This window comes from Perca flavescens, chromosome 7 (genome assembly GCF_004354835.1).
Source record: "Perca flavescens isolate YP-PL-M2 chromosome 7, PFLA_1.0, whole genome shotgun sequence".
Lineage (NCBI taxonomy): Eukaryota > Metazoa > Chordata > Actinopteri > Perciformes > Percidae > Perca > Perca flavescens.
The window spans coordinates 28,226,815-28,250,988 of NC_041337.1; the positions used below are offsets into that span (position 1 = coordinate 28,226,815).

Sequence of the window (24,174 nt, forward strand, 5' to 3'; positions counted from 1 at the left end):
GTCAGGGTTGTTTCAGTTAGTGTATTGCACACCTTTGTTCTCGAGACAAAGGGCTAATCAGCCAGAGGTGAGAATCTTCTGATGACATCCAGGTGGGAGATTATGCATTCAGGTCAAGAGTCATTCAGTCAATGGTTACATTGGTAAAGGATTCAGCAATATCAAATACAAGGGAAGTTTAACACAATTACATACATCTGGTCAAAAGCTGTTATATTTTAAGGGAAATACAGCTTGATCAATGACAACTTCCCTATATTTATAATCGTGATACAAATGTAATCTTATACTGCCATTTGTTCCATGACGTTTTTTATTCATCTGTTCCATATCTATTTATGTAGGCTTACATCAATGTTTTTCTCCAGTGAGGTATTTGTATTCTTGTCTATTAAGGGTAATACAAATGTATTTATGCTGTCTTGACCTTTTGAGTAATGATGTCGAAGTTGATCTTGTGGCATGCTCTTATCTTCCTGTATTTGTCATTTTCATGCCACTGGCAGGTCATTAATGTGAATCATTTCCGTTTTGTCAGGGCATATTAGGCTATCAATTTTAATTTGGTATGTATAGGCTCAATACCAGGTCAATCTTTATTGAGATTATATTTAAATTTCTTATAGCATCTAATGTGTTGAAATGTGCGTGTGCGTGTGTGTGTGTGTGTGTGTGTGACACAATACACATAACATACACACTATTACGCTGTCTCAGAGATGAGCCATTAAATGGTCTATCTGGCTTTTGTATTTATGGAATACAACTGTTTATGATTTTCCAGCTAAAGAACTGTAGATAAATGGTGTACTAGGACATATTCTACCCTTCAGTGCACAAATGTATCCAAAATGTATTTATGGAAAAAGTATGAAAGAATAGCTTTTGAGACTCCATGCTCAAAGGCTTCCTCTTAAGCCCACAACCTGGACACTGACAAATGCAGTAGTTCTGCTCTTGCACTCCAGCGTGACCCCTACTGTGTTAAAGGCCCCATTGTACTGTTCAAACACAGAGCATTAAATAAGGCTTTAAAAAAAATTTGTCTTGTAAACAAGCAAAAGTTATGTTAAAATTCAGTGTTACTCCAAAGAAAAGCAATTTTGTGTGTATCCTCTTCTTCCCTTTCTTTGTTGGGGCATTTCAGCCACTTGTTGATCAACCATTGGCAGGATTGTGTACTCCATAGTGCTACTGGAGGTCTAAAACTCCACAGGGAGCTTTTAATTAGTATCTAAAGGTTTTAATCTGAGTATGGGTGATATGAATGAATCACCTCTGAATGAATAGTTGCATTATAGTAAATATTCTATTGTTTGGAACTTTTTTGAACTCTGTCTTATAAAAATGTTGTTTTCTTTTGTTTCCACTACCAGGTACTACAGCAGCAGGAGTGCAAACTGCTGTATCCCCGGAAAGAAGGCCAGAAGCCAGAAAACAAGAGCAAAAACAGATACAAGAATATCCTCCCCTGTGAGTAATGCAGCAACCTGCCATTTCCTGTCTCTCCAACTTCCTGTGGAAAGAATGACGTAGAGGCCTCAGCAGAGTGTGAAAACTTTGCTTTGATAGCTCACAGCCTATCAATTGACATTAGTTTTTGAAAAAAAACACCAAGTGTGATCTCAGAAAACTGACATTTTGTTGTGCAATAACGGCAGTTTGACTTTTTGTTTTCAGTCGACACAACTCGGGTTGAACTCAGGGAAATAGATCCAGATGTTCCTGGTTCAGACTACATCAATGCCAACTACATCAGAGTGAGTCTGCTCAGCTGTATGCAAGGCCATTTATCAACAAATGTACATTATCAAAAGATGGCAGCAATACACAGCATTCATCAAACACTCAAGATAGTTCAGCTTCATGTAAAAGAATCAAAGATGGACCAAAGTTATATACATATCATACAGTAAAACGAACCTATTATATAAGCAACCATTAAAACCTTCTCTTTATTTTAATTGAGAATATAATACTTTTTAGTATATTTCTGTTTATCTTTATCATCTTCAGGTAGAGTGTCAGTTATTACATTTTCTGTGTGAATATGAATCTATTTTTCTCTGTGTCAAAATATTGAATTCAGTATATAATTGTCCAGAGTAAGCATGAAGAGCGGCGCCACGAGGATGAGGGCAAAGTCTTCATCGCCACCCAAGGGTGCCTACAAAATACGGTCGTTGACTTCTGGAAGATGGTGTATCAGGAGAATACACACGTCATCGTCATGACCACGAAGGAGATGGAGCGAGGACGGGTGAGCAATTAGCAGTAAACATAATGCTAATATACAGTAGTATAGTTCAGCTGAGGGCCTGTGGCATTGTTTAACTAAACTAAGTAGAAATGTTTCTATACATTTCCAAAGCAAGTAGCTTCTTTTTCTCTCCCTCTCTTTTTCGTTTGCTTTTTCTAGCATTTATTCCTAAATGGTCTCTCTGTTATGTCAGGATTGCACTCATTTGAGCTGATTGCTGTTGATTGCTTATAATAATGCAGATCTATGAACTCAAGGGTGTTCTGTGATGGTAGACGTAACACGTGACACTTTTTACTATAACTGCCAAGTCCGACACCCAAAAGCATCTATAACCTTTTGTTTGGCTGATAGGCCGTTAACACGTCATCTATCTGCATCTCTATAGTGCTGCGTTGATCTCTATAGCAACAAGAACTCACACAGCTCCCCACACACTACTCACAGCTAAATAGCTTATCTAAAAGCTTGAACCCACACAAAACTGGTGTACTCTTAGCAGTGTAAAATGTGCTATTTTACCATCTATTTTTAGGAAAAATGTTTTCACGCTGCCACCCACAGCAGTAATAGTCCAGTCATTTGCGCTGTGTGTCGTTCAGTTCAGTGGTTCAGTTCTGAGGTTATTGTGAGCAACACCTGCAAAAAAAACGTTTTTTAATTAAAAACCCCACATCTATTTGGTTCTATCTGCTTCTGTTCTGAGTTGTAAGTTCTCAGTTGGCTTTTTAACTAAGTGGTTAATATAATCACATTGCAAATGATTACATTATCACATTTTGTCATACGAAAGAATGACAATAAGTCCCCTCAGCATTTATATTTGTGTCAATTTAGCTTTAGTTTTAGCTTTCAGTTTAGTTTTAGTCAACATACAGCATGCATTCTGATCGCGAACATCCTCACCAAGTTATTGAAATACAATAGAAACATTAACGTTTTGTTCAAAAGAGTCACAAATAACATTCCTGATATTACTATAGCAGCGTATAGCGCACATACGAGACTCTGGTGTCGGGAAATAGCTTTTATAGTCAGACAGAAAGTGTGATTAGTGCTCCGTTCATTTCTGTTGTTCTACACATAAAAGGATGAATAGTGTGGGCCTACATACCTTTGTGATTATAGATTATATAGATAAGTGCATGTGAGTGAATATTGGCATGCAAATGAGTTTCTATGTCCTATTCATTGTCTCAATGCGTTGTACGGCCATCATGCAAATGCGCCTATTCAGCTCCAAAGGAGAGGTGAGGAGAGTACCAACGTTAATCCTGGCAGCTGAGGGGGGGTGTTTTTTGTGAATAACTACATCTAAAACCCCTCTATTTGGTTTCCTAAATGTCATGTGCAGAATAGCTTTTTGGGAAAAGTCAGGACAGGAGGGAAACATACCAATAACAATGACAGAGCCATTTACATTTTTGAATCACAATGCCCAATGGTGTCGTCTCTAGTCTTTAGTGTTAAGGTTTTGTAATAAGAGCATGAGCGAAACAATCCACATCTAAAACATTAAATGTTAAAACACGACACTACACAGAGTCAAGTGTAATTAAGCTAGAGGTTGCCTTAATAACCAGATTGGTCACAGAGTGCTTTACAGAGCAAGAGAAGATAGCAGGACAAATAAGAACAGGAAGTGGGTAGTGTTAATGTCTCCCGATGAGCTAAATGTGTTTCAGGCACTTTCTAAGAAACCAGGGGACACCAAAAGTCCCAACTGTTTCAATTTAATGACACAATATTAAGTCCTGGTGTTGACCTTTACAAAGCTGCATTGCTCTAACTGCATGTCAACCATTTTGTTTCTGCATTCTTAGTTGAGAGACAGTACTTGATGGCATTAGCTGATTCTCAGAGAGATGGGTGGATATGCATAGTAGGGATGATGATGGTGTGTGTGTGTGTGTGTGTGTGTGTGTGTGTGTGTGTGTGTGTGTGTAAGTAAGGTGTGGGGGTGGGGAGGGAGATGGCTGACAAGGATAGTATGACTGTTAAGCTGATTGGAAAGCTGCTTGAGATAAGATGGTTGTTTCAATTGTTTAATACCCACCACCCTCCCTCTCCCTTCTCCATCCCCCCTTCTCTCTCTGTTCTTCCTCTGATTTAGAACAAATGTGTTTGTTACTGGCCCGACCTCCACGCCACTAAGGAGTTTGGTAAGGTGCTGGTAAGGAACGTGGATGAGCGGCCAGCACAAGACTACATCCTGAGGCAGCTGGAGGTGACCCGTCTAGACAGGGTAGGGAAAGCTGTGTACTCAATCAGAGTTGACCCACTGACCTGGGGTCAGATTAGCTAACTCTTGACACACACACACACACGCACACACACAATCTTACAGCACGTGCTTGTGCTTACAGAAGGATTGACTGCATGGATCTCAAATACAAGAAGCAGATAGAGAAAAAGCATGTAGCAGAAGTGAACATAGCCTTTTAATATTTCTAGTTTTCTTTCACTGAAGCCAAAAATAAATGTCAATTCTTCTTTATACATGAATACAATAATGAGCAAATTAAGGGGTTGTTGCTCAATTGTGAATTTCCCCTTGCAGGATAAATAAAGGCATTATTCTTCTTCTTCAAGTGTGCACAGTGCCATTGTCCATTTAATGCTTAGTAGAAGCTGTTGCTTTGATCACAGTAGTCAATCAGTTTAACATTCATTTAAAAGGGAGGAATTTAAAACAGTATGTAAAGTCTGCTAAAACTGTATGAGATTAATTTAGCAATATTGTCTCCAAAGAGTATAGGCCCCAAATCATGCTTCTGTTCTGTGTTTATGTGAATGGCCGCTAAATTAAAGAAAATCAACCAGCACTTTGTTTGTTAATATATCACACTCTCACAGTTAATAAAGATTCCTGTCAACGTCCTGTAAAAGCAGAGACTAAAGCGGAAAGAGTAGTCCATCCAATATGTCTGCACATTCAGGTCCACACAATGTAAAGATTTTGTTTCACTGAAATGAGAAAATGTTTTCTCCTATACACAGGAAGGGTTCCTGGTTGCTGTAATCATCTACTTTATCCTGGTCCTATGCATTAGTTCCTCAGCATGAGTCCACTGTAAAAAATTAGGGACAGAATCCACAATTCTCATTTAGCATTAAAACATATTCCAGCATTCACGACTACTAGTACTGGTGTAGTTGCAATATTACTGCAATAACAGTTACAGCAACAAAGCCTGCATGTGACTACCAGAGAGTATCCCTCCATAATAACATCACAGCAATAAACAAGTCCGAGCCAACACAAAGATGAAATGTTATACTGACTTTGGAAAAACAAAGTCTTTAAAGCCATCATATTAGCTTTGGCTGAACTTTGGGGAACCATGCTTGGAATGAGTATTGTGGATTTTGTCCCCTATTATTTTTACAGTAAGCCTGTTAACGAACACTGCAGAGCCAGTATGGAGATGAAGGAGGAGAAAGACATATTAATACTGCAAGTTGTTGTCAAGAAATCTCTTGACAACTTCAACTTATCATCTTTTTTTGCTGTAATTTCCTTGTAGAAAGAGCCTCCTAGGTACATCTGGCACTACCAGTACCTGAGCTGGCCGGACCACGGGGTGCCCAATGAACCCGGCGGTGTCCTCTGGTTCCTAGAGGAGGTCAACCGCACCCAGAGTACCATTCCAGACACCGGACCTATTGTCGTCCACTGCAGGTACAACCGGTTTTACAATATGATGTGTAGAGTTTGGGTGAAAGTTAATTCATGCTCAAGTAGAGGTAGAGGGGACGTAGCAAGACAGTTCAGGTAAAACAGATATGTGGCTCTGTGGCGCAATGGATAGCGCATTGGACTTCTAGTTAAACACAGGAGAAGTGATTCAAAGGTTGTGGGTTCGAGTCCCACCAGAGTCGAGTTTTATTTAAGTAGAACCTACTCTTTTCCTTTTTGTTCTTCTTCTTCTCCATGTTGACTAAATTTTTCCATGAGATGGTAAAATTATTGCAGACACCTGAAAATTTGCTTACTAAATAAAAATGGATGAAATAAGGCTTTCATAAAATATGGTTTCAATTGACCACTTGGGTGTGCTATAATTAAAGTAAAAACTTGTCCTTACTTAATTGTCAATGAGTCTTCACCAAACTAGCAACGGCAAAACTAATTATAAAGACATGGTTATTAATAGTACAAACACACTCTGAATTTGCTCTTAATTTCACTTAAACCTCTATGTTGCCTCTTGCAGCTATTTATTTTTTAGTAACTGTTATATTAAGCTCTGCTTTTGCCAATATACTATTACTCCATGTGCTTTATTTACATTGATCTGATTTACTTACGAAAACGAGATGATACATTTCAAGCGGTTCATCCTAATAAACAAATTTGAATATATATGTCAGCATGAACACTAACTAAACAGTACTACAAAAAGCACAATCTGTTTTAGTTAGACTGTAGTCAGGATTTTGCTTTGATGTATTTTACCATAGCAATCCCCCAAACATTTACTACTGACATGATGACAGATTGACAGAACACACATCTGACTAATGAACTCCACTGATCCGTTGGCTGCTGATACATTATGTTGTTATTGTAGGGAAAATAACACTGAGTTGAGCGGAGTTCTCTTTTGGCTTTTTCTATGAGACACAACAACATATTCAAGTTTATTGCTGTTGGCAAGTGAAAACCTATAATTCATAACCTTAGACTTTCATGTGTCACTTCCATTGTCATGTATGGGTTGAGAAAACTCTTGATGCTTATGTAACACATTTCATAACTGTCTGGATGAAATCAGATATGCTCTTAGAAGTAAGAACATCCATTTTCCACCTTGACATTGACGCTTATTTCCTTTAAGTGCTGTAACTACACATGGTTTGACTTTTCACCCTTGTTGTCCCTGCAGTGCAGGCATCGGCAGGACAGGCACCATAATCGTCGTTGACATCCTTATTGACATTATTAACCGCCAAGGTGGGAGACTCAAATATGAAACTGACACACTGGACTTTTTATATTGAAATCATTGTACTGCATCTCCGCTCATTTTTGGATGTGTGTGTACATGCGCATGTTCTAGGTCTAGATTGTGACATCGACGTCCCAAAGACCATCCAGAGGGTACGGCAGCAGAGATCAGGCATGGTACAGACAGAGGCCCAGTATAAGTTCATCTACATGGCTGTGCAGCAGTACATAGACACGGCTCAGAAGAGACTGGAGGAGGAGCAGGTACTCCACAACATTCCAATGGCTTCCAAAAGAAATGAAAGTACATCAAAAAACACTTTCTGACACAGTGATGAAGGCCTAATATAGGCATAATATTTATGTAAGATGTGTTTGAGTTCACAAGGCCCGGGTGCCAGTACTGTGTGTTGTGTCAGCAAGTTTCCAAAGTGCTGCTCCAATGCTAAATGTAGATGCCATCTGGGACTATTTAAAGTATTTTAAGGTCTTATATCGTAGCTACAGGAGAGTTTGTGAGAGCATTGTCCCGTAAACTGAATTTGCCTCTTGTGTTGTTGTCACTTTGCAGAGGAATAAGTTGAAGGAGAGGGAATATTCCAATATCAAATATCCCCAGATGACCAACTCAAGGTCCAAACCCAGCATGACATCCTCACGCTCTTCTTCTGTGTAAGTATAACACATACCATGATGGTAAAGTGGCAATTGACATGATTATTAAACATGTGATCACAGAACATTAAGCAGAAAATGGGTTAAAGTTGTTTTTTGTTTTGCTGTGTGTTATTGCAGGATGACAAATGATGATTCATCTAGTGTGTACGAGAACATAAACTTTAAAAGCCCTCAGACGTCATTTAGCAGTAACACCAGGAGGTAAAACCATCGCTGTTGACCTGAACATCTCTCTGTCTGCCTCCCTGTAAGTACTTTCGTTTACATAGTTTGCTTTTTACTGTGTGCTGCCTGTGACAAAATACATTCAGCCTCTTTTCTGGCACTTGTTTTGGTATATTTTTCCTGCAAAAGTGAACAAACCCATCAGAGCATCATCACACTTGCTGGAGAACCCTTTTTACTTTAGCACTGCAGTAAAAGGTCTGCATTACAGTAAAAGTGGTAGGGTAGGGTTATTGGTGTTATAGTTTGGATTAAGCTTTAGTTGGAAAAACTAGAGCTATGATTTAACTCCTGTGGAGTTTTAGACCTCTAGTAGTGCTACGGTTTTTCGATGAGTGGGTCCCTGTTTTGTTTATCACGTGCACGCGAAACACACAGCCCATGGTGTCACACTATTCCACTGATCAACAGGTGGCAGTAACACTCCAAGATACAGTATGCTGCATTGCGCCAGCAAAGGTAAAGAAAGAAGAAGAAGAAGAAGAAGAAGAAGAAGAAGACGACAAGCAAGCTAGTTAACATGGATATAGACAATCCTGCATCTTGAATACTTAAAAAAAATGTCTTTGTAAATGTTTATAAGGCGATGGACACAATTGTTATACCCCAAACATACACACAATGTGTTTTGGTGAGTAAAAATGAAAACATAACTTTTGTTTGTTTGCAGGAAAAGTCCACAAGGCCTTTTTACCTTCAGGCTTGACTGAATTTTCCACTAAAATCAAAACTCAAATGTGCTGTTAAATCTTTTACCCTGATTCAAGACAGAGATTTCAGTTTCTTCCAGTGAGTCGAATTAATTTTGTAAGAGTGATGCTCTCTTTTTTTATGGTTCAAATTATAGATTGGCCAGGAGCGACTGAGCTCCCTTAAAAGAAAAGCTGAGCTCCCCTTAAAGCAACAAAAGATTCAATTTAGGTTCAATTTATAATCAGACTTAATTCTCACAGGCTCATTCTTTTCTCTCTCTTGTAGTGATTAATAAAGCAAACAGGGAACCCAGCAGTGTAAAAGAGAGTGAGTCCTGGCTTGGTTTGGGTTCATCCGCATTAGACATATACAGTACCTGCTGTTTTGATCACCAGTGAATGTATATGAAATATGCATTCAATTAATTTATCATATTTTTATTTTATAAGCAGGTCTTTGTGTTTTAAAATAAGCAAATTTTAGCAAAAATTATAGGCTTCTTCTTTGGGGCCTTTTTTAAATGTGTAAGTTAGTACATAATTCTGTATGTTCTATATGTGTTTTTTAGAGTAGTGTTGTTGGAAGTCAGGTCAAGTTGTTATTTCCTTGGTTGTTATGAGTTAAATGGATATTCACCCATTTGACTCATCTTTGGGCCTCTACAAAAAGACGTTTGCTTTTGTCCCAAAAAGTTTTTTTTTGTATTTGCAGTCATACAATATGTGAGAATTGTTACTGCTGTTTGTTAAGCATTTTTCTGGCAGTTAGGTCTCTCAGAGATCTCTTTTGTAGAGGGATATGACAGATACATTGTCTGCACCAATATTAGCTTATTGCAGACATATCAGTATAATTTTATGGGACGGTAAGTAACTACAAAATCTAGCCTAGAAATGACAAATTAAATAAAATGTTTGCCTTAAAAATCTAGTATCACTGTTTTGTTTTTGACCTCACATGCAAAAGTATTATGAAGGCAATAAAGGTTGTTGATTGAAAGCACTGTAAAACATTGAACTAAACTCCGAACCTGTGGACACACTCTTGATAACCTGGCAGGTGTAGTGTATGCTCGGTAAATGCTGCTTTTAGCTCCATATCGAGAGTTACCTCAGGTAGAGGGTTCGTGATTCAAAGTGACACCAGCCATTAACTCCACTTGTCTGCCTGTCGTTTTGTGTTTGCTTCAGTTTCAGCGGAGGTGTCGCTTCATCAGCTCCTAAAAATCCCTTGAGGGAAGAGGGAGTGTGTTGCTCTGACTACACCCCACATCAGTGGACCCTGCCTGGGCAGAAGGTGGCGAGCTGACCCCTCTCTCCCTGCTGCCGTCCTGCTTGACCTCTCTGGAGTCAAACCATAGAGACAATGACTCCTCAGCATAGTGCTCTCGCTAAGGGCCCTTGTCCCCTCTTCCCCTCCCCCACCCACCGTTCCAGCCTCTTCCTCTCTTAACCAGCACGAGTGCCTTGTCACAGGATGTGTCCGTAATCTAGCCTCCCCAAACCTGCTGTTACTTCTTTACTGTTACAATTTCCAAATCCTGGAAATCCAAGTTGACGTGAGAAACATCCAGTTTCCCCTAGGTGTGACGGATAATAAACATGGAGTCTATGGAGTCTGCTGCGGCCTGAACTGAACAGAACTGTACGGAACCCAAGAATAGGTCAACGCTAAGCTGTTTGTCCGCTCTTTGCCAGAAATCAGTCTGTTCGCTATCCCTCTTTCTCTGTCTTTGCCGGCTTCATTTAAACTCGACCTTAGACTGTTTTTGCGGCATTGTGTCTCTCCAGCTGTGTTGGTTATTAATGTGGGTGCTGAGTGATAACAAGGACAGTTACGTAACCTGCTACAGGACCCTGAGGTACAGGGAAGGCAAGCAAGCCCTTTAAAAAATAATTTGACACAATAATTTCAGGTGTGAAAGTGGACTTATTTTTTTTTTTTTTTTTTTTTTAAGATGTGATTGATTTTCAACGTTTTATTGTTAAAGAGTTGTACAGTATGTAACTCCTGCAAATCAGCTGTTCTGTACTTTAACAGGACTGGAGGCCATTAATGGTTAATGGGACACATCAGTCCTGTCTGTCATCAGAACATGGCCTCCAGCTGGTGTTTTTGTCTGTCCATTTAATCAGCTTGTTTTCATTATTTCTTGGTGTTTTTGTTGATACTGTGTAACATATGAGATGTTAATTTTTTTTTTTAAATATATATATACATTGATAAAGGAGCATTAGGATGGGAGAAATCATGTTCAAGTACAAATGTCTAAGCAGCGTCTCCAGCACTAAGTTTGATTTACCGATAAATTGTAATAGTAGTTCCAAGTCCACATTTGACAGGAAACAGGTGGAGGGGATTCCTGAATGGGTGTTTTGGAGTTGAGCTCGGCTGACCGCCGTCTCTCAGCGGCGTTTGACTGGCTGTCCTCGTTAATCGGCAGGTCTGATGCAGTTCAACATCTGTCGCAGGAGATCGTCACAAGGAGACAAGAGAATGGGGGCGATTACAGTGGGCCAGATGGCCATCCGCCTGAGATTGAAGAATAGATTTGTCTCCAAAAAGTAATTTAGAAGATGACCATAATCCAGGCTTGATGATAGTAGGCCGTGTAAGCCAACGTCATCGATGTGATAACGAAGACGGTGGTGTCATGGAGCACTGAACCCTCTGCACGGTCTGGCAGATTGTTTGCTATTTTTAGCCTCCTGAATCAGCACCAAAATATCCTACTCAAATACAAGTGCACATGCGTTTGTGAAATCTAATCTAGCTTGTTTAAAATGTAATGACTTAATGATCCAGAAATCCTTAAAAAACTCTCACAGTAGGAAGATGTCATGATGATGTGTGTTCGGTCTACCTTTTTATTTTTATTTAAAGCATCAAATGAATGAACAGCACCTGTTGGTGATGTTTGTGCTCACTCAGACCATTCCTTCTTTCTCCACCAACGGAAATGTGTGACTAACCAGGTCAAGGACGCTCACAGACTGGACTCGCCTTGTTTTCTTCCTCGTCATAAATTGGCCAGTTTCTGAAGCTGCAACTCGTGATTCTTAAGAAACGTGATTCTAAAATACAGCTAAGTGTGATCAGAATGTACTTGACTAACAGTACTGAGTCATTGCACTGCAATAAACTGTAATTTGTAGTACACAAATACAGTAATACATTAACCTGCCGCAGCCATATCATCCTGTGTGACAACGCAGTTCTTTCATTTATTAAGGTCTCAGTTGAAGCTTTGTTTGTCCAGTGATTTCAGTCACTTGTCTGTCAGCGTGAAGAGTTTTCCAGGTATAAATGGTTGCCAATGTATTTTAATGGTTAATTCCTTTTGTGAATAAAAGCTATGTTTTATGAAATGTGTGGCATCGATGCCCTGTGTCAGTGAAGGCCTATGTCTGTCTAGAAATATGCTGCACCACTTGATGTACTTCAGTTGAATTTGGACATTGAAGCTGTTTGGATTCTTGTAGTTTTTCCTTTTGTCCTTTTCCCATCTGAACTGTGATCTTTGTCCGATGAATGACAAATGACCTTGGTCGTTTTGTTTCTGAACTATCTCGCGCTGTGGATAATTTTAGATTTTTATTGTATTTCACTTTGCCTCTATGGGTCAAAATCTTTTTTTTATGATGTGGTGAAACATCAATACTTGAAAGTGTGAAACTGCTGAATCTTTGGTTGTGTGTGAATGTCCATTGGCTGTGGAAGTATTTTTGGTAGTGCACTAGACTTGTCAGTGTTGTTTCTTTTTTTCTTGTCGTTTCATTTCAAATTGCATTTGAAATTGATTGTTTTGTCCACTCTTGCATTTTATATTGTGTCTGAATTATTACTATTATTATTATTATTATTATTATTATTATTGGTGTAATTTTACCATTGATAAGTACATTTTGAGTTGAACCAGTATACATGGGGGTATGCAGTAGTAATGCGGTATTTTCTTTTTGCTTGTCCTCTTACATTTACTTGAACTTGATTTTGATGTCAATTTTTGGTCGCAGTATGCCTGCAGTGAGTAGTAATATTCTGAGTGCTCCCATGTTGTTTAGTGGAGGCTCTTCCTCTTTTTCCTCTTCTTGCACTGGCTCTGCCCAGACGCCTTCTTGCTGTATAGGCTACAACTGCTGATGCAATGAACAGCCAGAAATGGCACAAAAATGGTTTATTATCATAGAGTTTAATAAAAATCTGCGATGGCACTATATTAAGTAACGTGGATTTTGCTTGTTTCTGTTGTGTTTGCTTTTTAATCTGGAGCAGTTTTGTTTCTACTGGGGGACGGCGAGGAAGAATACATTTTTGGGAAAGGTTCCTGCGCTCCAAAGTGAAAGAGTTATCAGTGTATGAAGCATGCTTCCTGTATCTTGCCTTCAGGTGCGGCCCTGTGGTGGAGCAGAGAACAAAGGACAGTGTGTTATGAAGCTGTTTGTGTTAAACCCTGCTGTGGCTCTCCATCTTATCCTCTCTAGTTGTCTCTTCAGTTGGAGAAGTGCTCTATTGCATGAACTGCATGTTCACCGAGAATATTGCTCAGTGAATACAAGTTAACTAATATCAATATTGAAAAAGCAAGGCAGGAAACGCATTCCAGATAAACACCAATTTAATCGGTAATGACAGATTATTTCATGGTTGAAGTGGCCTGTAGAAATTGTGCGTTATAACCAGTGCATGTATAACTCACGATAAAATTAAAAGAGGGGGGAAACGCAAGAATGACTTTGAAGTGGGTGCTGTTTTTGGTTTATTTTCAGCATTTTAACACAGGAGCCACATTAAGTGTTGAATAAAACAGTTTTAAGTAGCTGATAGCCACATGTGTGTAAATGTGTGGTTTAAATGCCATAGAGCAAAATGAGGCCCATTTACAAGAAACTTTTATTCATTCTTTTATGTGGACTATATATTCTTTTTTTATCTTTATTCATGTAGGGATTACTTTCCACAACCCATATCTGATTAATCATGTTTACTGGCCGGCCGTTCACATGGTGCTTCAGGAAGTAGCACTTTTATTATGGCTGCTCCTAAATGGCTGTTAGAATTTAACCATGTGTCACAAGTGAGATACTTGGAAAACCCCACAGCCTAACTGCTCCTTTATCTGACGCACCTCATCCAGGAATGAATAAAGGCAACTTCCTTTCAAGGTGAAGGAGGGCTTTGCTTTTATAGTCATGGGCTTAAGGTTCAGATAGGGAGGAAATGACAACAAGCGGTCAGTAAAGGGCTCGACTATTTTGCAACTTCACCCCAAAACTAAGCCTTTTTTATTTGCATTTAAGCACGTCGGAAGCTGTGTGTTGTTTGATGGGAATTACTCACACCTGCTGTTCACACAGATTAAACCACTGCTGCAGTAAGTTTAGTTTTTAAGAGAAAATACATGAACAAAACAAATTACAATCAAATGATATCAATCTAAATAATGAGGCTGTCATGCACAAATGTTTAGTTATTTCTCTGGAACATTATCTTTCCTCACTTTTTTATTGTAGTTCTGTAAACAAAGACATATCAAAACATACAAATCAAATGTACAATATATTTTAAGTTTGAGTTCGTAGTACAAAAGTACATAATTGACTATTTGTTGTATTCTTTTAGTTAACATAAGCATTTTAAATGTCACAGTTTGGCTTAGATACACAAGATTTTACATCAACGCTAAATGTTGACAAATCCAAATCCAATTGTTAGAATATGACAAATTCCATCAAACCAATTAGACCAAAAACTCTAATCTAATTTCAAACTACAGGTGTTGATTTAAAGGGCAGACATGTGGATTCTGTGAATGTTTTGTGACACTGAACATGATTTGAGGAAGGTGCCTGCCAGAGTTCATGTCCCACCACTCCTGGGCAGTTAACGGCTGACTACGGTTGAGAAGGATAGCTTTGTGAAGTAAAAAAAAAAAAAAAAAAAAAAAGTGATTCTAATTTAAAAACAAAACCTAATTTAACTGAGTCTGATGACATATCACAAAATAACACACAATTCCAGTAAAAATGGTTTTATCTCTGTGATAAAGTATGCCACAGTGTCGAGCTTGAACCCAACACTTGGGGGCACAAAAGCCAGACATCTAACGAGCCTGAGGTGTGGACAGTTGTGGGTGGCAATAACATTGTACACTAAGCAAAAGTGCAACTATGCACAAAAATGTTAATGTCAAATGTGCCATATACAAGATTATGTACAGTAACAGTGAAGTCCAGTCTATAAGTTATCTCTGGCCGGCCTGGTTGCCTGGGAACCGGCTGAAAGTAGTGGTAGCTGTCGTTGTGGCAGTGGGGTTGATGGGTTGTTTCACACTTTCACAGCGAATGTTCCCAGTGCTGAATATACACTGCAATGGCCACAACACAACTACAACAAGCAGCAGCATGAGCACGATAAAAAGCACCATCCTCTTCCAGTCTGCCAGCCGGCCCATCAGGCTAAAAGTCCTGGGCTGCGTCTGGATCGGAGCATCCATTGTCTTGCTGGCCCCAATGTCAATGCAGACGCAGAAGGCCGTGGGACTATCACGGGCCCCTGCACCGGTGTCGTGCTTGAGGCTTTTGTAGCACAGCTTCTCCCCCTCCAGCCACACTGGCTGCTCCTGCTGCTGGTGGCTGGGCAGCTTGCAGAGGACCTCCCGGCTGGTTGTCAGGGCCGGGGGTCCCTCCTCAGGCAGCGTGGTGGGGTGACGGCAGAAGGGGCAAGAGAGGCGAGTGCTGGCGCCCTCACTGTCATGGTCAGCCACCGAGACTGCCATGAGGCGGGAGAGGCACTCCAGGCAGAAGGTGTGGGTGCACTCCAGCAGCTTGGGGGTTTTGAAGACATTGTCGTAGGTGTTGTAGCAGATGGAGCACTCAGGCTGGCCCACGACTGACACCTTCTTTTTTAGCTCTCCAGCAGTGTCCTGGGGGGCAACCTGCATGTGCCAAAACTGCGGAGACTGTTCCATCTTTGGAAATATAAGCCTACCCTCTCCTTTGTCGAATCTCCTTTGGACTTGTCTGCCCTTTCCTTTCCTCTTCTTGGTCTGTCCTTAACTTCTGAATTATCTTAAAAGAGAACAGATGACAAGTACAAATTAGTTTTCATATTATAGATGGTATCTTACTGCATGCAGGCCTATCGTGAAAATCGTGCAAGTACAAACCATTTTTTCAGTCAATAACCATAATCCCAACACAGGATTTCAGTCAATCAGTGCACATTTTGTGCAGCCCAGTTAAATGTTGAACTTTGCACTATTTTTACCCTCACGTACTGTAGATCACATAATTTTGCAAAGCTGACAGGATTTTGGTTTGTCAATGAGTAATTCAGTCACGGGTGTGATGCAAAATGAGTTCAGTGATATTGTGGATTTACTAAAGCAACAGCAACAACCATAAACAGTGACATGCCAAGACAGGAATGGAAAGGACAATGTCCAGCCCGTATTTAGTGTTGGCAACACTGATGTCCTGCATATGCCCAGCGTTATTGTTTATATGTCACTCAAGTTATTTATAGAACACAAGAAAAGATTTTCGACTCATGATTACATTTTAATCAGGACGCAGACCCTGAACAAGAAAAGCCTAGACAAGTCATATTCGAGACCCTTTATTCCACCATAAATTATAAAAAAATTATAAACTTCTACTGACCAAGTATAAGAGCCCCTGTTGGTACAAATGGGTCAGCTGAGCGTAGAAAAATGAGCAGGCCGTTGTAAACATGAGGACACTGGGTACTTTTTACTTGCTCATAACCTGACATGAGTCAGAAAGCAAACTTTATGGTCCTCACAGTCTCAGGGAACACGATGAGGAAGGATACATTCTCTACAATGTATTGCTTGGGGCAGATAAGCCCCAAAGAGAGCAGCTTTAACTTTTTGAATACTTCTATCCAAATGTTAAGTGCTGAAAACTCAAAATCAATGTTATCTAACCAACGATTAAGCAAGCAAACGTTTTTAAATTTACACTAAAAGAGTATAGCCCACCGGCTGTCTTGCTCACTATTTTAAGCTATAGACGTTGCTCAGGAGCGTGTCTATGTTTCCTTAGCCCTAGTCTACCTCCACAGCGCTGCGGCCCTAACCCTAACCCAAGATGATCAGTATTACTCCATCAATGAATACAAGGTCACATATCCAAAACATAAAATACGACAGGGGGTGGGTATGTGGGCTGAGGGAACATAGGGATGACCCCCAAAATATTACATCAAAAGACCCCAAACTCTCATCTAATATTAAACTACACGTGTTGGTTTAAGTGCAGAAATGTGGCTCCTGTTAAAGTTTATGTGACAATGAACACAATTTGAGGGAAAGTTTGTGTGTTCAGGATGATGGATAGTCAGAGCACAGGTGTTCTCCTCTCTGTGCCCTCTGGGCTGGTCCTGCCCCAGTACCCCCATCTACAGTACACAAAGTCATTGCTTGTTCTCCGTCTAATCGCTCCATCTACCCTTGAAATTCCTACTTCGCCAACTCTCTCTCTTTGTCTCTACTGAATTCAAACATGCTTTAGTAGGATGACGACAGATTTTTCTGTATAATTACACCTGTCTTATCCGTTTAAAGCCTACCCTTATCATGGATCAACTAAGTTTCCCTATTGCTCAAACTGAAATTCTGTTATTGGGTGTGGTTATTTGCTGGAGCCTCCTGTAAGTGTTTCCAGATAAAGATTTTACTCCCAACCATGGAATATTTTTTATGAGCCCCACCTCACCAACCACTGAGATAAAAATACCTGCATCCAGTAGAGTGCAACTAACTGAAAAACTCAAGGAAGTCCTCAGAGTTTTTTAATTATTAACACAGCTGCTTCTCATTGTCAAATGAGGCTGTTTCAAGAAATGACTCGACAAACGGAAGCAAAATCCCCAAAATATCTGGAATAGTAACCATGAAATGAAGCATGCTGTGACAATTTGTGTCAATTGCCTTCTCTAACAACTGCAATTTAAATGAACTACTTTTTTCACTTTAGTTGAGCACTGGATGGTTATTTTGTTCAAATAAAATATTCAAACAGACAAGAATGAACCACAGTTGGGCATAGCTAACGTTGCCTTTGGCTCTCTTTAGCTATGTCGTTATATTTTTGAGTATAGGCCATTATTATAGTATTGACTGAGTTCATTCCAACCCATAAAAGGTATCATGTTAATCAGTAGTTATATGTTTCACATTATTCACGGGTCATAGAGATCAAGCTCAAGGTGAAAAGGAGAGACAGTTTCTCAAAGCCCCAGGCAGCGTTACCTGTAGAATGAGCACTAAGCACATAGCAACCAACTGAGCATTAAACAACACAGTCTCACATAAAAAAGTCAAAAAGCCAATAAGGTGAAAGCGTTTTTAGCAGTGGCCTCCAGCTGTGCTTTGTTGTACTCTTAATGTATCCTCAAATGTCCCTTAGTTTTCAGAATATAGAAGGAATGGATAGTCTAGATGTGAGACTTCTAGTTGTAGTTAAGAGATATGTGTCCGGTAAACAGATGTAGTTTTTTAAAGACTCTTGTAAGACTTTGACTTTAACCCTAACCCTATGTTTCGAAAGAAGAAATAACTAGTTCTTTCTTTAACAATAAAAAGTTAAATTCATGAGCAATTAAATGCACCCCTGCTCAAATGAATACACTCACACACAGGTTTTTTTTTGGTCTGGTATGACCAGTAGCTTATGGTGGCTAATGTTAGCAAACTTTAGCTTGATTCATTGTGATGTTACCGTATGTTTTAGCATGTATCATTATCATATGTATGTTTTCTCGCTTTAAGGTGGAGAAAGGCTAATTTCCTGTGTACTGCTGTTTTAAAGTGAGATGTAAAAAGCACACTGAAGCCTTGTTGTCATCTTTTTTTTTTTAACTGTCCAAAGTGCAGGTAGAGGAAATGTAATCCATAGGTCTTTTAGAGCCAAACTGAAGGGTTGTACAGTGTTCTGTACAACAGAGTCAAATATGAACTCTTTCACGTAAGTCCTTTGCTGAATCCAAAATACCAACTTCAAACGTGGTAGAGGTCCCTTTATTGTGCTTTGTGCTTTAATTTATGGTCCCTTGTCGCCATCAGTGGCACGTTTTTCTCACCTGTCCTACTGACCTATTTGTATTCAAATCAATGCTTGCTGGTCACGAGACCTAATTCAAACTGATGCGTGCTTTTCAAGCTTCATGTAAAATAATGTAGTTTTCTTTTTTCAGCCCCCATTATGTCAGGCAGAGCTGTGTGTATCTTTAGCTCAACTGTCATCCACAAAGCTGCCCTACCTGTTCTCAGTTTGAAAGGTAAATGAAACTTGATCTCTCTGCTGTTTGGAATGGGGGGTAGGGGGAGACTGCTGCGGACAGTTTAACTGAACGTGAGGCTAACTGAGGCAAAACAGACCTGAGCATGTGCAGATAAGCACATGTAAACAGACAATGCAAACGGCACACAGACACTTGGGAATCCTAACTGAATATACAGATTCAATTTCAATTCAATTGTATTTATAGTATCAAATCATAATCATAATCATTCAATCATAATCCATTATCATGGATAATAGTTATCTCAGGACACTTTACAGATAGAGTAGGTCTAGACCACAATCTATAATATACAAAGACCCAACAATTTCACGATTGGAGTTTGTTTTCCACCTCATGATGGATGTTATCCACCTGCATTGTCATTTATTTGCAACTAAATACAGTTAAGGACTTAAGGTAAAGTAAATACCTCATTTATTACAGATGAATCCAACAGTGTGGAGTTAAGTTTCATTGGTATTAGGTTTTAGGAAAATCTCTTCACTCACAGTTCTTAAAAAGAGTAATGTATGGTCTTCACTTTAAAAGAAACAGCTTAAATGAAAATGTTAGTTGCAGTGAAAAAGTTTTTAAAGTAGTGTACTACAACAACACAAAGCCACAAACTGTTACAAAAAGCACAAAGCCAACCTTTAGAGCAAAGGTTCAGTTTACCTGTTAACTGAAGAAGATGTCAGATGATCCTCTCTATCTCTCTGGGCTCAGCTTACTCCCTTTCCACTCCAAAATGCATTTTTCTGAAGTCAAAGTCAACTGACTTCTGGAATGCTGGCAGGGAGTTTGGGGTTTTAATTGTGCCTCTGCTCAGGCCAAGATCCTTCTCTGTACCGGTCTGAATGAATACTCTGCTGGAGTCACAGGTGTGTGTGTGTGTGTGTGTGTGTGTAAGTGGGTGTGTGCTCAGAGGCTGTGTTTGTGATAGCTTCCTGTATCAGCTCTTGGTCCTCCTTCCTTTGTCCGCTTTCCAGTATCACCTGCCCTGCTCTGTCAGCTCCCCTTTTAGCACCTTATGCAAATAGTGTTGAGACAGTGCCTCGGCCTTGAGGTGGTGTCTGGAGGTGGGGAAGGAGGTGGGGGAGGAGGGGGAGGAGGGGGAAGGAAGAAGCTTCAAGCAGAGTAATACACATTGTTACCCACTCACCACCCCCTGTCTCTTTCTATGTTGATATCTTTCTTTTTTTCCTTTTTTCCTGCCCCTACCCTCACAAAACACGCACATACACACACACACACACACACACGCACACACACACACACACATGTCACAAAGTAGGTCCTTTTAAAATTCCCAAGCTTGATACACACACAGAGATGTTGATTTTAGTTTTAAAATGATCTTTAAAGACTGCAGTCCCTCTGTTTTAAAGCTGTTTAACTGTCTAAAACAAGAATGTACATTTGCTGCTAGTAAAACAAAAACCATATCATTTTAAAACTAAAACCAATGTCTCTGTGTGTGTATCAAGCCTGGGAATTTTAAAGGACCTAAAATGTCTACTTTGTGACACAGACACACACACACACACACACACACACACACACACACACACACACACACACACACACACACACACACACACACACACACACACACACACACAAATAATGCAAATACCCCTCACCTCCAGCCCAATATACAGGGTAATAAATCCTTCAACTGACAGCTACATTTATTTTCTTGTCATCAATATCTCATGTCAAAAACTCTACAGGCTGCATCTGTTTTCCCCCCAGAATGACAAAATGCAAGCTGAAATGAGACAGCCGTTGGGGTGTATTACCACTGCGGTGGACCTTAAACACAAAAGACACACAAACTACACAGCTTTTGCATCAGCCAGCGTGCACAGGCTGCACAATACATATAAAAGATTCATTTCCATTTAGTGAGTGATAAGGTAACAGGTGGCGATACAGGGCTGTCTTCCCACAGGAGCACCACTCTCTGTGAGTAGTTGTTTCACTTCCTTACAGTGTTGCTGGTCAGCTTGACACATCAGCACCAGCCAGGCTGATCCACATAATGTGAATCTAGAGTAGCAACTTTGTATTATTATAGTATTTGTATTGAAACCATCTATGTTTTGAAAACCTTCCCAGCTACGCTTACCCAGGCAAAGTAATGACAAAAATGATGTCATGTTTGGTCTTACATGATGAGATCACTATTAAGCAGAAAAGACCATTTCCTTCTAATCTGCCTTTAAAAGACTTTTATAAACATTAATTAAATATTTAATTCAGGAGCTAAATGTAAAAAAAAAAAAAAACATCCACCAGGAAGAGACTTTTTATTTGACTACTCATTTTATTTTATGTTACTGACTAATGGCTCTGGGCCATTAGCAATAGTGTGTCATTGCATAACAGCTGCCTAACTGACTCAGTTCTTTAGTAACCCAGACACAAATACTGTCAGCAAAGTCATTTATTGGTCATTGAGTTGTGAGTGAGAGGGAAGAGAAGGTATACTATCAAAAGCTATTTTATTCCCCCTCCTGGAATGCATGAACTTGGCTTGATAATTAACATGTCAAAGATTTAGTGGCTGGATGGGGGAAAGTAATACACTACACTAAGTTATCTTGTGGGAAGGAGGGTTGGGTGAAGCTGCTGCTGAGGTTCAGGAGGGATACGCACGTGAGCAGGGAAGATGTGTGTGCAGGCAGGCTCTAAAATGACACATTGTTGACTGTCTCGCCACTCTGCCCGACAGTTACTAGATGATATCGTCCAAGGACAAAAACATGTGTTCTTGTATTTTTTGAGGGTAAAAAATACAATGTTACGGCAGCTGGTAGGAATGAGCATGAGGGTTTGTGTACACTGGCTTGATGGTGTTGGTCTTGTGTGTACTATTATACGTAGAAGCGTTTGGTCAATAGGCTATTGTCTATCCCAGGTATGGTTTTTTTGATCGCATTTTCAAGAACTGATCAGGATCATTCTAGCGGTCTATGGTAAGACAATCAACTGAAATGATCAGGACACATTTTGAATCCAAACAAGTGCACATGCTTTTAATTATATTGCTGACTTTTACCTTTGCCAAGGTTTCTGGTTTAATAGAGGAAACCAGAAACCAGAAACCAATTCTGGGAAGGTGACAAGGAAACCATCCAGTCAGGTGCTTTTCCATCTTCCAACACCATGTGCTTATTTACACCTCAGCAACCACCAGCATCATTACGTCAGTTTCTTTCCGATATGAAAACCACTGGCAGGGAGTCTTTATGTGAATTTTGAAACTTCAAATGTAAGAATGAGTTCCGGTAGCAAGGACAATGACATGTCTATAAACTTCCTCTCTCTGTTCTTTCTTAAATATCAACAAGCAACAATAAGTCAACTGTCAACAAGAAGGTGTCAGATCTGAAAGAAGGTCGCTGCTGACCTTTAGTAAAAAGCCCACATCCAATATGTGCTAAAGGTGAGATGTGGAAAGTTGGAAGGCATGTTAGTAGAGCAAGCAGGACGAGGGTAGTTTTGGGGTAAATGGGATATTTGTTTACTAAAATAGGAGCTTAGCGCTACAAATACTGTATATTCTGTAATTTAAGCACAACTATTGTTAATATATACAAATAATGTTTATATTTGAGTCCCTCTATGTGAGATGTAGACTCCAATAAATCACAATGCCAATAAATTGTACTATAAACAAATTAGACTGTGTAATAGATTTCAGATGAGTCACCTATTTCTTAGACAACAGAAAACATATCAAATCATATTAAATTCTGACTGTTGAGGTTCAAAAGGACTTCAAAATAAAGCAGGTACACACAGGAAATATTGATTCACAAGTTTATGAGGGTCTACTTTACAATTTGCGGTAAACCAGTACTTATCTTTATGGCCCATAACTGCAAAACAGTCACGTTCCTCTTCAAATAATCTTTGGCACATGACTGTAGCGCTCTCCGTGTTTTCTTGCCAAGTCATTTATCGAGAAAGAGTATCATTCATTTTCATTAACAAATTAGTTTACCAATCTACGTAAGTTGTGCATAGCTTCCTCAGAAAATAAGATGAGTTAAAGCAGGTTTCAAAGCTCATACTACTTAGGTTTCCGAAAGGATATCACAGTATTTCCAAAACAAAGATGCCACTTTTGAAATCGACTCATGCAATATATCTGTTTGGTTTGAGATTATCATTTTCCAGCACACTGACCTTCACTGGCAACATGCAGCTTTTATGGTTTTATTTACACTGAGTCTATTTCATGCATAATTGCATACAAGCAAAGTGACTCTTGGAAAATGATGACACGTTGTAAAAAGCACCTGTTGTCAAACACACACTCACCTCTCACCTCCACCATGAACATAAAGGATTAGATTATTATTATTATTATTATTATTATTATTATTATTGTTATTGTTATTATTGTATCATGGATTGGAAGCAGCTTATTATTTTTTCCAATACATGTTATTTTCAATCTTAAGTGGTTCCTTGTCTTTGTGTGTGTGTGTGTGTGTGTGTGTGTGTGTGTGTGTGTGTGTGTGTGTGTGTGTGTGTGTGTGTGTGAGTAACATGGATGTGATGAAAAAACTTGTTTTTGCTAATTCGGACTGCAATAGCTTCATAATCTATAGCTTTGTCTAATGTTTAGAATGGATTTCTGCGATGACAGAAAAAAAGATTGCAGAGAGCAAAAGCTGCTTGAATGTGCATATGGGCATGAGAGTATTGTCTGAAGACGTACTTGACAAAAAGTTAACCTATCCATTAAAGCAATTTTTTTTATCAACTGAGCAAGGAGACATATAAATGAGTAATGGTAAATTTCCCAAGGCTGAATTGCCAACTGGGCAACGTGGGGATCTGGCCAGGGCCTCAGGCCCTCTGGGGTTTAGGTGGTAATTAGTTTGTGGTAATTTAATTAATTTCAAATTTGTGTGATATGCACCACTAAAGCTCAGTATAAACTGATAGGATAAAGACATTACGGAGGCTCCTGCAATGTTACCTAATCTTAAGACCCTATCTTGTCAACATCTATCTGTAATACTTTTATTATTCTGAT

General features: G+C 39.4%; 2 protein-coding genes and 1 non-coding gene across 5 annotated transcripts in view; 2 read left to right on the plus strand and 1 right to left on the minus strand.

Moving 5' to 3' along the window:
• ptpn11b (protein tyrosine phosphatase non-receptor type 11b) overlaps window positions 1–13,016 on the plus strand; it is a 52,351-nt gene extending 39,335 nt beyond the window's left edge. For 2 of the 3 annotated variants that reach the window (XM_028583480.1, XM_028583481.1), the window contains exons 7-16: window positions 1,377–1,473; window positions 1,681–1,760; window positions 2,105–2,260; window positions 4,374–4,505; window positions 5,788–5,942; window positions 7,150–7,217; window positions 7,324–7,475; window positions 7,783–7,883; window positions 8,007–8,136; window positions 9,998–13,016. In XM_028583480.1, coding sequence (XP_028439281.1) covers window positions 1,377–1,473; window positions 1,681–1,760; window positions 2,105–2,260; window positions 4,374–4,505; window positions 5,788–5,942; window positions 7,150–7,217; window positions 7,324–7,475; window positions 7,783–7,883; window positions 8,007–8,094 — 1,029 coding nt within the window. In that variant the 3' untranslated portion in view covers window positions 8,095–8,136; window positions 9,998–13,016. Of the gene's footprint in view, window positions 1–1,376; window positions 1,474–1,680; window positions 1,761–2,104; window positions 2,261–4,373; window positions 4,506–5,787; window positions 5,943–7,149; window positions 7,218–7,323; window positions 7,476–7,782; window positions 7,884–8,006; window positions 8,137–8,525; window positions 8,746–9,997 lie in introns of all 3 variants that reach the window. The other variant, XR_003693008.1, reaches the window with a different exon arrangement.
• On the plus strand, window positions 6,051–6,142 carry trnar-ucu (transfer RNA arginine (anticodon UCU)). Its single transcript is given in 2 exon segments — window positions 6,051–6,087; window positions 6,107–6,142. It is a non-coding gene; the product is annotated as a tRNA-Arg (tRNA).
• Window positions 13,017–14,160: 1,144 nt separating the features above from the next.
• rnf223 (ring finger protein 223) lies at window positions 14,161–20,126 on the minus strand. The gene is made up of 2 exons (XM_028583651.1): window positions 19,794–20,126; window positions 14,161–15,877 (listed from the first exon to the last, which is right to left on the minus strand). Exon 2 carries the CDS (start codon window positions 15,775–15,777, stop codon window positions 15,052–15,054), a length of 726 nt encoding a protein of 241 aa, XP_028439452.1. The 5' UTR covers window positions 15,778–15,877; window positions 19,794–20,126; the 3' UTR covers window positions 14,161–15,051.
• Window positions 20,127–24,174: the final 4,048 nt, after the last annotated feature.